The following is a 15,616-nucleotide window of genomic DNA, read 5'->3' on the forward strand; positions in this document are numbered from 1 at the left end:
GGGCTCTTTGCACTTCTCCCACCGGATTAGCAATAACTCTGAGCTGGGTGTCGAAAATGCAGGGATCCAGCCCCTCCCGCTTCTCATCCGCCCAGCTCCTGGGAGAAATCACTCCCCACAGGTCCCTTCGGGGCAGCCTCCTTCCCCATCTTCCCAAGGGGATCCCCAGAGGGGCACAGACGTTGTGACCCCTTCTCCTCCTGCTGCCATGAGTTTGTTCAGGCAGCTCCTCATACTCCCAAGGCCTTGGGTGGTTCCTCCCCACCCAGGAACCATGTAGCCCCACTCATGGGGCTCTTCCCCCTAGCTTGGCCTGGCATGTCCCAGCCTCGCAACTGAAATCTGTCTGCCTCCTAGACCCGCAGCGCTGACTTTCCCAGCAGTGGGACGGGGCGGGACAGGCGGTCGAGCAGCAGAGAGAGCTCAAGAGACCATTGGCTGCCTTCCACCCTCTCCCCGCAGGGCAAGGCCTTTGGAAGGCTTAGCTTGGGACATTCCAGGAACGGCCTGGATTCTCCCTTGCCGCCGGGCCTGCTGGGAGACGGCGGGCCCATGGGACAGCAAGAAGGAACGGTGCTTATCCAACCCCACAGCCCCCCTCTCCGGCTTTTCCCTCGCGCTGGAGCCCTTCCCTGCGCTTCCATCACTCCGCAGCTCTCCCTTCCGTGGCCCTTACCCAGGCCACACCCTCCCCAGCTCTCCTCAGCAACGCGGGCGAGGCGAGGGGGGCTCTTGGACAGGCATTCAGCCCCTGAACCCAGGGCACTGCAAGAAGCGAGGCTAGCGACTCCGCCAGTAGCTCTCTTCCCTCCTGTAGCTAACGCCCTGGAGGATGCAGTGTGTCACTGGAGGGGCCAGGACTGCTGACCAGGGGTGGGGGCAAAGGGGGCAGTTCCCCGGGGCCCAGCGATTCAAAGGGGCCCAGAGGTCTCAGCCACCTCTACTGCAGCAGCGGTAGTGGCTGAAGTCCCAGGGCCTTTAAAGTGCCAGTGGAGCGCCACACTCCAAGCAGTGCTAAGGGCCACGCTCGGGGAGGTCCAGGCTAACTGCCCCAGACCCCACGCCTTGTGCCTGAGGCCCTCACCCCTTCTGGAGCCGCAGAGCCGTGCCCCCTTGCTCAGAGGCCCGTGGAGGCTGTCAGCACCCCTGGGAGGGGCAGGCCAGGAAGCTGCCAGTGCCTCATGTGCAATAGTCCATACGGGAAGAGGCAGTATCTGCTCCGTGCTAAGCCCTGTATTTGCTCCCTTCTCACCCGGCTCAAAGACCCCTGGTCCACATTGCCAAATGACTGATTTCCATCCCAAGCAGCTAGTATTTACGGTACATGCATCCCTCGAAAATAGCTTCCCACGTGCACTTGAACCTCTTTAATCCGGAAACCTTGGGAAACAGGCTATGCCGGGAAATGGGGTCGTCCAGGTGAGGGGGGTTCACCTTAAGCAAGGGTAAATAAAGTCTAGTGCTAAAGCGTTTGTCTGTACAAATCATTATAGATACTGCACATGTATCACACGTCATACGGAACATCCTTCATGCCCAGCATTTACGCTACACTTAAACAGCAAATGGTCTGGTAGGACCTTATAGACTAACACATGTAGATGGGATCATGAGCTTTCGTGGGCACAGCCCACTTCTCCAGGTGACCATCTGAAGAAGTGGGCTGTGCCCGCAAAAGCTCATGATCCCATCTACATGTTTTGTTAGTCTATAAAGTGCTACCAGACCATTTGCTGCTTTTTAAGTTTATCCTGTACAGACTAACTCAGCACCCCTGAAACTTTTGAGCATTTAAGCTGTTATGAGGAGGGGGGCAGAGTTGGAGAGGGAGGGAGGGTGCAGGAGCACGCTTAGGATGGAGGGTGGTGTGACGTAGTGGGGGGTACTTGCTGGGCTGTGGTGACCCCTGCTGTCTGGAGCAAGACCCAGCAGGGAAAACCTCACTATGCAAAGGTAGTGCCAAACTTGTTGAACCAGTGGCCAGACACCCCCCATGGAGAGGAACAAAGGAAGGTGGAATGCTGCCCTGACTGGGGGGCAGGGCTGGAAGGGAATTTAGTGAGTTCCTCGCTGGAAGACAGGGTATAAGGAGCTGGGGGGGGGCCGGGACTCCCCTATCTCAAGGGGGGCACTGAGGCCTCTCAGCCCCAGTTCCTGTAACCAGATTACATCTGTGCTGCGCTGTGCTGGAGGAGCAATAAACCACCCTCAATTCCACTGGCTGGTGCAGTCAGTTTGTGCCATTTCGGGGTGCAGGAGACGGGGAACCCCCAACGCGCCGTCACAGGTGGGGTCTGGGAGGGAGGGTGCAGGAGCACGCTGGGGATGGAAGGGTGGGGTTTGGGAGGGAGGGAGCAGGAGCACGCTGGGGATGGCAGGGTGGGGTCTGGGAGGGAGGGTGCAGGAGCACGCTGGGGATGGCAGGGTGGGGTCTGGGAGGGAGGGTGCAGGAGCACGCTGGGGATGGAAGGGTGGGGTTTGGGAGGGAGGGTGCAGGAGCACGCTGGGGATGGAAGGGTGGGGTTTGGGAGGGAGGGTGCAGGAGCACGCTGGGGATGGAAGGGTGGGGTCTGGGAGGGAGGGAGCAGGAGCACGCTGGGGATGGAAGGGTGGGGTCTGGGAGGGAGGGAGCAGGAGCACGCTGGGGATGGAAGGGTGGGGTCTGGGAGGGAGGGTGCAGGAGCACGCTGGGGATGGAGGGTGGGGTCTGGGAGGGAGGGAGCAGGAGCACGCTGGGGATGGAAGGGTGGGGTTTGGGAGGGAGGGTGCAGGAGCACGCTGGGGATGGAAGGGTGGGGTTTGGGAGGGAGGGTGCAGGAGCACGCTGGGGATGGAGGGTGGGGTCTGGGAGGGAGGGTGCAGGAGCACGCTGGGGATGGAGGGTGGGGTCTGGGAGGGAGGGTGCAGGAGCACGCTGGGGATGGAGGGTGGGGTCTGGGAGGGAGGGTGCAGGAGCACGCTGGGGATGGAAGGGTGGGGTCTGGGAGGGAGGGTGCAGGAGCACGCTGGGGATGGAGGGTGGGGTCTGGGAGGGAGGGTGCAGGAGCACGCTGGGGATGGAGGGTGGGGTCTGGGAGGGAGGGTGCAGGAGCACGCTGGGGATGGAGGGTGGGGTCTGGGAGGGAGGGTGCAGGAGCACGCTGGGGATGGCAGGGTGGGGTCTGGGAGGGAGGGAGCAGGAGCACGCTGGGGATGGAGGGTGGGGTCTGGGAGGGAGGGTGCAGGAGCACGCTGGGGATGGAAGGGTGGGGTTTGGGAGGGAGGGTGCAGGAGCACGCTGGGGATGGAGGGTGGGGTCTGGGAGGGAGGGTGCAGGAGCACGCTGGGGATGGAAGGGTGGGGTTTGGGAGGGAGGGTGCAGGAGCACGCTGGGGATGGCAGGGTGGGGTCTGGGAGGGAGGGTGCAGGAGCACGCTGGGGATGGCGGGTGGGGTCTGGGAGGGAGGGTGCAGGAGCACGCTGGGGATGGAGGGTGGGGTCTGGGAGGGAGGTGCAGGAGCACGCTGGGGATGGGAGGGTGGGGTCTGGGAGGGAGGGTGCAGGAGCACGCTGGGGATGGAGGGTGGGGTCTGGGAGGGAGGGTGCAGGAGCACGCTGGGGATGGCAGGGTGGGATCTGGGAGGGAGGGTGCAGGAGCACGCTGGGGATGGCGGGTGGGGTCTGGGAGGGAGGGTGCAGGAGCACGCTGGGGATGGAAGCGTGGGGTTTGGGAGGGAGGGTGCAGGAACACGCTGGGGATGGAGGGTGGGGTCTGGGAGGGAGGGAGCAGGAGGACACTGCAGATGGAGTGCAGGGCCTGGGAGGGAGGGAGGCAGGGTGCAGGAGCACTCTGGGGCTGGGGGTGCGGGGGCTGGGAGGGTTCATAAGGGGAATCAGGGTGGGGCACTTACCTAGCACCCTGCTCCCAGGGGCACAAGTGGCTGCACACCGCCCACCCTTCGCCCCGGCCGTGATTCATGGCCGTGGTGGGGAAAAGCCTCCCGACAAGCACTTCACTGCACTGCTGTTCCCCCAGCCATGGGGGAGTGGGGAGCAGCAGCATGCAGAGCACATGGGCCAGATCCAGCCTGCGGCTTGCCTGGATCTGGCCCTTGAAGCTCGAGGCTCCCCGCTGCAGCCATGTGAAGGTCCAAACCACAGGTGTTCCCAAATCACAGACACCTGGAAGTGGATCACGTTTGTAGCACTGTCCTGCTCAGAGGCCTCCGCCACGCCCAGGCCCCATCACACTAGGGGATGTAGACACACAGAGAGAGACAGGAATTACAGTCGAGACAGACAAACAGCGGGAGGGGGAAGAGAGAGCCAGAGCCAGAGGGTAAGTGGTGGCCATTAGGAAGCCATTAGGGAACCATTAGGGAAGGAATAGACAATAAGACAGAAAATATCATATTGCCCCTGGATAAATCCATGATCCGCACACCTGGACTGCCGTGTGCAGCTCGGATTGCCACAGCTCTAAAAATATACTTTAGAATGGGAGAAGGGCAACAAAAAGGATTAAGAGCATGGAAGAGATGACTCAGAGGGGATAGGATAGAGGTCTATAAAATCTTGACTGGTGTGGAGAAAATAAGAGTAAGGTGATGTTACTTACTCCTTCACATGACACAAGAATCAGGGGCCACCGAATAAACTCAATAGTCAATAAATTCAAACAAACAAAAGGGAAGATTTCTTCCTAGAGTGCCTGGTCAGTTTCTGGGACTCCTTGCCAGGGGATGTTGTGAAGGACTAAAGTATAACAGGGTTCAAAAAAGAATTAGTTCAGTTCATGGAGGACAGGTCCATCCATGGCTATTAGACGGTCAAGGACACTACCCCATGCTGTAAGGCTGTGTCTACACTGGCCCCTTCTTCGGAATAGCCATGCTAATTTAGAACTTTGGAATAGGGAAATGCGCGGGGGATTTAAATATCCCCCGCAGGATTTAAATAAACATGGCCGCCGCTTTTTTTCCGGCTTGGGGAAAAGCCGGAAAAGAGCGTCCAGACTGGCGCGATCCTCCGGAATAAAGCCCTATTCCGGAGGATCTCTTGAAAGTAGGAATAAGAGATCCTCCGGAATAGGGCTTTATTCCGGAGGATCGCGCCAGTCTAAACGCTCTTTTCCGGCTTTTCCCCAAGCCGGAAAAAAAGCGGCGGCCATGTTTATTTAAATCCCATGGGGGATATTTAAATCCCCCGCGCATTTCCCTATTCCAAAGTTCTAAATTAGCATGGCTATTCCGAAGAAGGGGCCAGTGTAGACGTAGCCTAAGTGTCCCTAGGCCTCTGTGGGTGCGTCTACACTGCACCGTTATTTCAAGATAACTAGCGTTATTTTGAAATAACCATGCGAGTGTCTACACACCAAATAATTTTGAAATAACGGACGTCTTATTCTGAAATCTGTAAACCTCATTCCACGAGGAATATCGCCTATTCCAAAATAGCTATTTCAATATAAGGCGTGCGTAGACTTTCCATTGCTGCTATTTCGAAACTGCCCCTCACCACGGCCATTCTGAGTGATTCCTCCCCAGCGCCTCCTGGGGCTCTAAATCAAGAGAGCACGTCTACACTAGGGAAGTCTGCCTCGGACTCATTTTGAGGCTTCCCTGCAGTGCAGACGTGCCGTGTTGAAATAGACTATTTCAGAAGAACTATTCCGGAATAGCTTATTGAGAAAGAGCCGTGCAGTGAAGACGTGGCCTGTTTCCCATAAGCTGGGACTGGCTGACGGGTTGGTTCACTCAATAAATTGTACTATTCAGATCATTCCTTCTGAAGCACCTGGCATTGGCCACTAACAGCAACAGGATCCTAGGCTAGATGGACCTTTGGCCTGACCAGTGTGGCTGCTTTTATGCAGCCTGTCTCACACACAGCTCTCCCCTACCCCTTTCCTCGCTCCCGCCATCTGCGCTCTCATGCAGCTCTGACTCAACATGTCTCTCTCCTCTCTAATACCATTAGCTCACAGACATTTACCTTCCTCCTCTCCCCCCCCCCCCCCCGCATCCCCCTTCTGTTCTGAAATGTGATTTGTCCTTTTCATATGTGTTCATTTTTTTAAATTGTATCCTTTGGTATATCTGGTTGTGACAATTTTCTTCCACTATGTGATCTGAGGAAGTGGGTCTGGCCCACGAAAGCTCATCATCTAATAAACCATCTTGTTAGTCTTTAAAGTGCTACCTAGTCCTGCATTTTGTTTCTCTAGGTCCCAGTGGCCCTTTTTAAGCCCAGTTAGGTGCTAGCTGACCTGTCATAGGTGCAATGGTATCTTCCCACCCCTCTGTCCCAGTTTACTAGATAAGTGCCTGCCCCATTCACCAACTTAATTCTCCCCTTGCATCGGGCATTTTAAATCAAAACAACTTTCTTCACTGGACAGCCCCTACTACAAAACACTGAGAAACCCCTGGACGTGACTCTTGATATTTGATCACTGGGGGCAGCAAAGCCCAGAGCTAAATTTTGCACCAGGAGGCAGGGCTCATTATTTCCCCTTTCTTCCAAGAACCAGGCCCCTGGGTGCCATACAATGAAGAACAAGCTTCCCTGCGGGGACAGGCCCTGTACATTTTGCCATTTAAAAACGCCTTATCGGCCAGGTTACTTGTGCATGAAGCTTCACGCGCCTGTTTCACACCCCCGCACTCAGACTGTTGCCACGTTGTGGTCCCCAAAGAGACAAAGAACGAGGGACTCACCTTTCCATTGGGACTGGCTTTCTTAAATACCCTGCAAAACAAGGAAGGGAAAGATTTGTTAGTAACAAGAGAAGAGACTTGGAAACCAGGATGTGCATTTCAAGTACATGGAGCAGCTGATGCCATAGCTAAACCAGTGTAGCCAAAACACAACGTGGGAAGTCCAGGGCTTATTTAGGGACCTATACACATAGGTATGGATCTGAATATAATCTGTCTGTCTACCTGTGGCGGTGTGTCGGGGTTCCCCACCTCCTGCACCCCCGTAGTGGCACAAACAGACTCCACCAGCAAGTAGAATAGAGGGAGTTTATTGCTTCTCCAGGATACAGCACAGCACAGATGTCATCTGGTTACAGGAAGTGGGGCTAGGAGGCCTCAGTGCCCCCCCCCCTTAAGATGGGGAGTGGCTGGGCCCTACAATCCCAGCCTCCTCCCTAGCTCCTTCTCCCCCGCTTCCCAGACTGAAACTACCACTCTCTTCCAGCCCTGCCTCCCAGCCAGGGCTCCACTCCGCCTTCTTCCCATTGTTCCACTCCCTGGGAGATAACTGGTCAGACAGGTTCAGAGCCCCCTTGCATAATGACTCATCCCCTGCCCTGCTGGGCTGTGCTGCAGACAGCAGCCAGTGGAGGTCACCCACAGCCCACTGCCCAGCATAGCAACCAGCAAGGTACCCCCCACTACGTCACACTACCCCATGCTTATCCCCGCAATACCAGAGTCCCTAGAGTTGGACAGAAGCTCTGATCGGCATTTGCTGATCTTTCAACTCCTTCTCCAAACTGGACAAGGGCCATCACTCGAGCAAGCCGCCCGCTGAAATCTGCGGCAGCTTGGGCCTGAGTCATGACTATGAGCCTGTTTAAAGCCAGAAGCCTTCTCAAGGGTGGGGTCTGGGGCAATGGACTGAATTCTGGTGCACGTTTTGCTGCTAGCCCTCACGATTTGGAGCTCAGTCATGGGAGGGGCAACGTGGTTGCAGAAAAGGTGCTAGGCAAAAGCTGGGAGACTCGTGTTCTATTGCCAGCTCGGTGTGAACTGAGGGGAGTCGTTCCTCCCCCCCCCCCACCACACACACACCATGCCTCGGTTTCCCCATGTCATAGCCAATCCCTTGCTTCTAGTCCCAGCTTGCACTAGCCAAACTGGCTCCTCCCCTTGTTTCTAGGCCCCACTGCGCCAGCCATTCTGAAGCTTAATAGGTTTGCCTCTCTTCTGGCCACTCCTCCCATCGCTTTCTTCAGCATCAGCACTAGCTGGTCTCAGCTCCTGCTTGCCTTCCGCTCTTTGCAGCGCTCTGTTGCACTGCCTGGCTCGCTTCTGTTCGCTCGCTCGCTTATGCCGGCTTTTCCTCACGCTGTCCTCCATGCCCCCCCTGCTCACTCTGTTTTCACGGGCCAGGTGCCTCCTCTCGCCCGCTCAGAGGAGAGCTGGCCAGTCCCTGGTGAACTGGAACTTGCTTCCTCTTGGGGGGCCAATGACAGGGCCCCAGTGTCACTCAGGTCATGAATAGAAGGACCTTATTACCCCAAGTAACATTAGGCCCTCACACTGGGCTTGCCTGAGCTCCCTGGTGTCACCTAAGCCCCCTGTCCGCCCCCACTCTGGGCTGGGCTGTCCCAAGCCATTTGGCAGGGCTGCTGCTCACCCGACGCCCACGCCACCGGGACTAGGCTCGACTGGCCACGCCAGGCACTGCCCTGGACTGGCTGAGCCACACACCCCGCATGGGACTGGGGCTGTCCCCTGAGCCCCATGCCAACCTGGGCTGACAGGCCAAGCCGCACTGTCTGGGAGAGGGATTGGGACATGCAGCCCGAGCCCCCCAATACCCAGGGCCGGCAGCCCGAACCCCCCAATACCCAGGGCCGGCAGCCCGAACCCCCCAATACCCAGGGCCGGCAGCCCGAACCCCCCTATACCCAGGGCCGGCAGCCCGAGCCCCCCAATACCCAGGGCCGGCAGCCCGAGCCCCCCAACACCCAGGGACGGCAGCCCGAGCCCACCCACCCCCACCCCAATGCCCAGGGATGGCAGCCTGACCCCTGCCATTCATGACACTTTGGGCCTCCCCAAATATTCCTCCAGGCCCCCTCTCTGGGGGTCAGTCCATTCGTTTGGCCAAACTGGACATCTGTTCCCTTTGCTCTTGCCAGCTAATCAAAGCAACTTGCAACTGGCAGGAATAAATGGGACAAAGGCTCTTTTTTTTTTTTTTTTTTGGCCAAAAAATCAGGCTGTCCGGGACGAGGCTTGACCAAGGGGACAGACCCAGCGACAATGGGGTGCATGGTCCGCCCGGGCCAGCAGCATTAGCAGACCTCTGCAGCGCTGATGCTCTGTGCTGAGTCTGAGCTGTTTGCTCTGGAGTCGCCGGGGCCCAGGGGCGCTACAGGAAGGAAGCAGGCAGAATGCAGGCCACCTGCTTCCTGGCCAGGAAGTTCCCCATTTCACAGGGTGGCCCTGGGGTGGCGTGTGAACTGACTAGTGCAGGGTCTATGCAAGTCACTGCCAGTCAGGACAAGAGCTCCTGGGCCGTGCCAGGGGATGGAGACAGCGCTGGGTCCCCTGTCCTCACGGCACACACTGAAGGGGAGACCTGCTTTTCCCTTCCTTGGCTCATGCCCGACACAGCGCAGCCATTACACCGCACAATACGCTGCCGCTGAGCCGGGCACCTGTGCGTCAGTATTGCCAATTCCCCCTCTCCTTTTAGGGGCCCCCTGTCAACACTTCCCACCTAATTCATCCTTCCTCAAAGGTCCACAGAGCCAGCCACTGTGAGCCAGCATACTTCTGTGGGCAGGATGCTGGCCGGGGAGACAGGGACCTGGGTTCTAGTCCCTCCCACCTGCAGGCTGACTTTGGGCAAGCTATTCCCTGCCCCTGTGCCTCAGTTTCCCCTCCCAGCCTGTGTCAGCTTGCCAGGTCAGAATTTGTCCCTCGGCGGGGTTGTGTGGCACCCAGCAGGATGCAGTCTGCCTCTATTACAAAGCTAATAAGCAGCCACCGCAAGGGATCTCTGAATGGGAGAGAGACGGTGACGAGCCAAACCCCACAGTGCGTCTTGTGCCGTGGACGCTTTGTGTAGAAGCGTCTCCCTGCTCTAAGAAGTGTCAACATCCTTGCCAGCTCCCCTGCCCGACAATTACATTCAGCGATTGTTCTCCCAAATCGGCTGCGGGCCATCCCCAAAACAGCTGGGCAGTCTGAGAGCCGGATCCCGCTCTGGGGTTAGGGGTTATTGTTTATGCACTGTGCAGCGGGGGGAGGAGGGAGTTCTTTGTGCTTCTGTTCCACTCCCCGCTGGCTGCACAGCATCCGTAGCTTCATGGATGTTCAGGGAATTGCGGCATAATTGAAAGGAGACCTTCCATTTCCTTCAATGTCCCTGCCAACTGCTCTGTCTCCCTGCCATTCCACAGGCACTGCAACGGCATCCAATGAACACAGCCTGCACCCTCCATTTCCCTGCAGGTGCACAGCCTCTTCCCCTCCATCCTAAGGCAAAGGTCTGTGGGGTCAGCAAGTGCTACTGGGACGTGACAGTGTAGCCTAGTGGCCAGGATACCAGAGCACGGGTCCAGCTGCCTGGCTTCTATTCCTGACTTGGATCTGCTCTGGGATCGCCCCCCACTTGATCACGCCACGCGTCAGGTCTCCCCGGCTACGCAGTGGGGATACCAGACTCCCCAGGGAAGGGGCGAGCTCCGTTCTTCAATGCTTCCAGAGCTTTGTGATCCTGGTGGGAAAGCCGCCTCCAGGCCCTCAGAGCACTGCTGAGGCTCTGAGCGACTGATAAAAAAGAGAGAGGTTCTGGGTGCTCCTCTGCCGAGCTGCCTCCCTCGTCACCGCCAGAGCTGGCTGGTCATTAACTGCTGTGCACCCAGTGGCGGAAAGGCATAGGGCGTGGGCCTGGGGGCACAAAGCTCAGAGAAGCAGCAGCAGGAAGGTCCGTGCCCAACAGCAGCAAGAAAGGCAGGTGGGGATGCTGGTGGCAGGTATCCGGCTCCCTGCGTGTTGGGACAATTTGCCGAACTCCTCTGGCAAGGAGAGCAAGGGAGGGCTCGGCCGATGACCAGCGAGGAGCCAACCCAGGCCAGCACCTGGGGGCGGCTCTGCAGTGGGTCCCTGGAGGCAGAGAGCTCGCTAGGCCCACGCCGGGAAGCAGAGCAGAGGGGGACAGGTGCCCACTGGACCACGCAGAGAGGGGCCAGGAGGGCTATTTGGCCTGGGCGTCAAACTCAAAGGGGGCTCAAATGTAGACCCGTTAGTGTTTTGGCCTTTGATACGTTTCGCCCCCGTCTGTTCATGTGCCAGTAAAGCGCGTGCTCAACAAAAACTATTCAAACCGCGTCTCACTCTGTGGCGCCTTGTTTTGTTTTCACGTTTCATCATTTTTTAACTCTCATGAAGGGAAGGGGAGCCTCAGAAGCTGGAAGTGGCCCAGGCCTTTCTGCATCTCGGAGAGGGCCTGCATACACATGCAGGGAATTCGAGCAGGCGCACAGGTGAACACGGGCCCAGAATCATAGACACTGGCAGGGAAAATCCAAGCTCACAAGTGGCCACCCAAACACAGCCTCATGTGTCCATGGACACAGAGAGAGAGCACCCGCCCCTTAGCCAGCCTGGCTGCGCTCCATCTCCCCAACCCCGGCTCGGTGTCCTGACCTGAGGACAGCGAAGCATTGACATCTCCCTGGCCTGCCCACGTCCGGCAGGGCCCCCGGCCTTCGTAGGAACCGACCTAGTGAGCTGCGTCACAAGTAATTAACAGTGAGCCCAGGAACTGAGCTACACAGCTCCTTCCCTGGGGCGAACATGGAGTGACAGCCCTGCCTTGGCACACCACCCCACACCCGCTCACCAGCATTCGCTAAGGATCTAGGCCTGCCAGGTAGCAAGCAGTCCCGCTGGGAACCAAGCGGCCCTGATCTCCTGTCACCTCCGCAGGAACCTTGCCGGAAGCAGCAGCTGCCGTCTATTAAGCTCTGGCTGCTGCAGCAACTGACTAACCATCGCTCTATTGCCCCCCAGTACTAGGATCCCCCACACACTGAAATACCCTAATCCAAGCCCACGCAGGGCCCAGCGCGAGCATCTCCGTTTTGCACCATGAGGTGCCATTTAATGCAGGAGCAGATTGCATTCCAGAGACGCTAAACATCACGGCCCAGAACCTTTCCAATCCCACCTGTCCAGCCGGGCAAATTGCAGGGAGGAACACCAAATCCGTGGACTGAAGGAACCATCTGGCAGGACTAGCTGGTGTGCACAGCAACTGGGCCTGGAGGAAGCACTGGAAAATAAGTCCCGGGTAGACTATGTTCCCCTCCAGTGGCTATTCTGCACAAAGGATAACAGCCTCCTATAGCCGCCAGGTAATGGAGTTACTTCTTTATATTCAGGCAGTAGTGGGGTGCGCTCTGGGGCTTTAAAAGGCTCTGAAATGCAACCCGAGCCTGCATTAAACAACAGCTGAGGCTGCACTTTGCAGTGCCCAGGGACGGGGGATGGGAGCGCTGCAGGAGTAGGTCCATGTAGGCTAATGAGGGAGCCACTCAGACATGACCTGGGGCTGTTGATCTTTAATTAGCAGCCCCGGGCAAATGAGATGAAAACACTCTCCGTTTTCCTGGAAAAGCTCATTTTTTAGTCATGCCTCCATGAATTTTTTATCACACAGCCCCCCTCCTCCTTTCCCCACTTCGGGAAAGGGGAAGACAGGGCGGATCTCAGTTGGGTGCCACGTGGCCTCGGTGGAAACCAAAGGCGTGGCCGAGGGAGCATGCGGCTCACAGCTGCCTCGCGGCAACGGCCAGGGGGGCGGATAAGGAAGGAAGCCAAAGGCGTCTGCAGCGCTGGGTCCCGGGGGAACATGGAGGCTGGAGCGGTCTTCTGCCATTTCCTGGCTACGGGCCAATTAAGGGCAGCGAATGAATACAGCAATGGCCCTGGACACCAAGAAATCCTGGGCTGCCAAGCCAGGCTTCGGAGGCCTGGCTCCGTGCCAGGGCTGAGCTCACGTTGAGCTTTGCGAGGGTCAGCCGGCGCGGCGGCTGCATGTGCCCACCAGGCTCCAGGGCCACGGGTCCGTGGTGGAGCCGAGCTGGGCGGGCAAGAGGAGGGAGCGCATGGTGTCGCTACCAAGCCCAGCAAGTCACCTGTCACGGAGGGCCCGACGGCCGGGGATCACAGTGTTTTCTGGCAGCCACAGGCCGGGGCAAGTGGGACGCGTCAGGAGCGGGAGAATCGAGGGAGTCACCCATGGCACCCATGGCACTGCGCTGGCAGAGGGGTGCCGGGAGCACTGCGCCTCCCGCCCCCCTGGATGTTCAGCTTCACCACCACCCCGCTTGCTCTCGGCCACGTCATCCACGCGTCCTGCCCTCGGCGGCACCAGTGTTCGAGCTCTGACTTCCAGGGGCCCGCCCCAGCCTGCCTGAGCCCACAGGGACTTCGCTCCTGCTCTCGCCCCTGGCTCAGGTCTGCTGCTCTTTTCTGAAGGGCTTCCCCTTTCCAGCTCTCTGGCTCCACACCACCAGCGCCGTTCCCTTCCAGCTCTGCGACGTGGTGCTGCTGTGGAGGCAGCTCACCCCCCTCCGGCTTATCTGCTGCTCTTCTGCTCGGCTCGCCCTGGCTGTGTGTGTGGCATGTTCACCCCACGGCCTCTCGGCGTCACACCTTCCACAACTGTTTAGCTTCATGGCTGCATGGGAGGGGTCTCTGCACAGCTCAGACTGCTGGAGGGGAGGGTGGACTTATGCCTGGTTTACATCTCTCTCAGGCCTGGGTCCGGCTGGGTACCCAAGTCGGCGGTGGCGTAAAGTGGAGCAGCCACCAGATGGTTCTACTTTGAACCAGTTGCCCATGGCCTCAAAGGGCATAGAGATGCCTCTTCCATGCCCCCTCTTCCTGGGGCTGGTCGTGGAGGGGGAAGGAGGGAAGGAGGGAGCTGCTTCAGTATTTTTTATATTATTTTTACACCACTTGGAGATTTTCACACCCAAGGGATTGTCTCCGCGGGCCAGAAAAGCAGGACAAGATCGGCTGCGGGAGAAGATCGGCCTTTCCACAGACAGCACGGAAGCCAACTTTCCATCACAAAACTGGGTTTCTCCCCAAGTTGATTCAAATTAATTCATCAAGGGAGATTTTGGGGGCCCCGGCCTCAAAGCCTCCTGGGGCTGCTACTTCTCCCTATCGCCCCATGGGCAATTCGCGCAGACACAGCACCAGTTCATGCGCTGGTGATTAGCGCTCATGGCACTGTCTCCCTCTGGAAAGTTAAAGATCCTGCTTCCTATTTGGGCCTGTCTTGTGCTAGGGACAGACGTGAGACCCTCCGCGTGGAAACTCCTTGGGTCCTTCTGCTTCCTTCCTCCAGAAGCCATAGCCCCTTTGCATTTGTAGGCAGCTGCCTGATCTCCCCCTTCCTGTCAGGAAGGCCCCCTCGGTAATCCGGATGAATGCGTAACTCTACTGAGAATTGGATGTTTCTTCCAAATACTCACCTCCCGTTTGGCCTCTACTGAGCCGGGCAGTGCTGAGCCGCAGACGGCTGGTCCTGACTCCCGCCGTGCCAATCCTATGTGCCCTCTGGAGCGGAGTTAATCCCAAAGTACGCAGAGCAAACAGATGAATACTCCTGGTATTACAGGCCGGATTCCTAGCTCCTCCTCATGCTGACACGCTTCAACGCTTGTGCTCTTAGGGCCATAGGGGCTGGGAGGTGGAGGTTCAATTCCTGACTCTGTCACTGACTGTGTCACTGCAGCTCAGGGCCTCAGTTTGCCCAGCAGTGGAATGGACACAATAATACCTCCTTTGTAGGTTCAGCTGGTGGGTTCTTCAGGATGGAGAGTCTCCCTGGCTGTGCAAGTCCAGCACAATGGGGCCCTGATCTGAGTCAGGCCCTCTAGCCGTGTCCCTCCCAACGGACCCCAGCCAGCAGAGTGCCAAGCAGCAGGTCGGGGAAAGGGCCACTTAACCCAGCCATAAGGCCCAAGCCTCAGAGCCACCAAACCTAGTGTCAGAAAACCACGTCCCTGGGGCCCTGCTCAGGCGGCAACTGAGAGCTTGCAAGCTGCCTGGCCCTCCCCCCATCAGCTGCTTGTTCCTACCCTCAGGAGGAGCAGGGCCAGAGTCACGTGAAAAGCCAAGAGCAAACCCAGCTCCCAGGTTCTGCGCAGAATAGGCCTCACCTCCCTCAGCAAAGCCTTTCCCAGCCATCTCCCATCGTCTCAGGTGCCACCTTTCAGCGATCAAGCCAGCTCTAGCCTGCAAGGCCCCTCCCAGCTCTTACATCCCATTAATGGACTGGAAACGGCGCCATCTCCCTCCTCTCTGCTGCCCGTGATCATAAATCTCCAGCGCTTTCTCCACGCAGCATAAGTGGGAGCAGAGGAGCCAAGGGGCCCCCTTCTCTTCAGCCCCGTTCAGAGGAGAGTCGCAGCGGGACAGAAATAGCCAGGCCCTGCTGAAAAATAAATGATGCTTGTGATGCCTGATTGCTCAGCAGGCTGAGGGCCAAAGGGTTAAAGCCGGAGGGGGGCCTGTTTGCAGTAGCTGGGCAGGCTGGGTGAAAGGAAGGTGTTGCACATACATTCCTCATGCTGCCCACACAGGTTTTTATGTTCTAGTGGGGAGGGGAGCAGATTCCAGGATCTCCCACTCCGGAAGTGCTGGCATATGGTGCTAGAACTCTCCTGGGCCGGGTGGGCCTCCAGTCACCAGAGGGCAATATAGTTCCACACTTGAGCAGGTCGACGATTCCAGCCATAGAGAAAATGCCGGCAGGTCAATTCCTGTCTCTGCCACAGACTGTGTGTGTGACCATGAGCACATCACTTAGCCTTTCCCTGCCTCAGTTTTCCATCCGTACGCTGTCGTTAACACCCCAGCCCTGCCTC

General features: G+C 58.0%; 1 protein-coding gene across 7 annotated transcripts in view; it reads right to left on the reverse strand.

Annotated features, from left to right (window-relative positions):
• LOC102455075 (beta-arrestin-1) overlaps positions 1 to 15,616 on the reverse strand; it is a 150,653-nt gene that overhangs the window by 74,573 nt on the left and 60,464 nt on the right. For all 7 annotated transcript variants that reach the window (XM_089775805.1, XM_089775806.1, XM_089775800.1 and 4 more), the window contains one exon: positions 6,699 to 6,729. Coding sequence is in view for 2 of the 7 variants with exons in the window: in XM_089775802.1 (XP_089631928.1) it covers positions 6,699 to 6,729 (31 nt within the window). In the remaining 5 variants the exon portion in view is untranslated. The remainder of the gene's footprint in view (positions 1 to 6,698; positions 6,730 to 15,616) is intronic.

The sequence above is a fragment of the Pelodiscus sinensis genome, chromosome 1 (genome assembly GCF_052426305.1).
Source record: "Pelodiscus sinensis isolate ZL-2025 chromosome 1, ASM5242630v1, whole genome shotgun sequence".
Taxonomy (NCBI): domain Eukaryota; kingdom Metazoa; phylum Chordata; order Testudines; family Trionychidae; genus Pelodiscus; species Pelodiscus sinensis.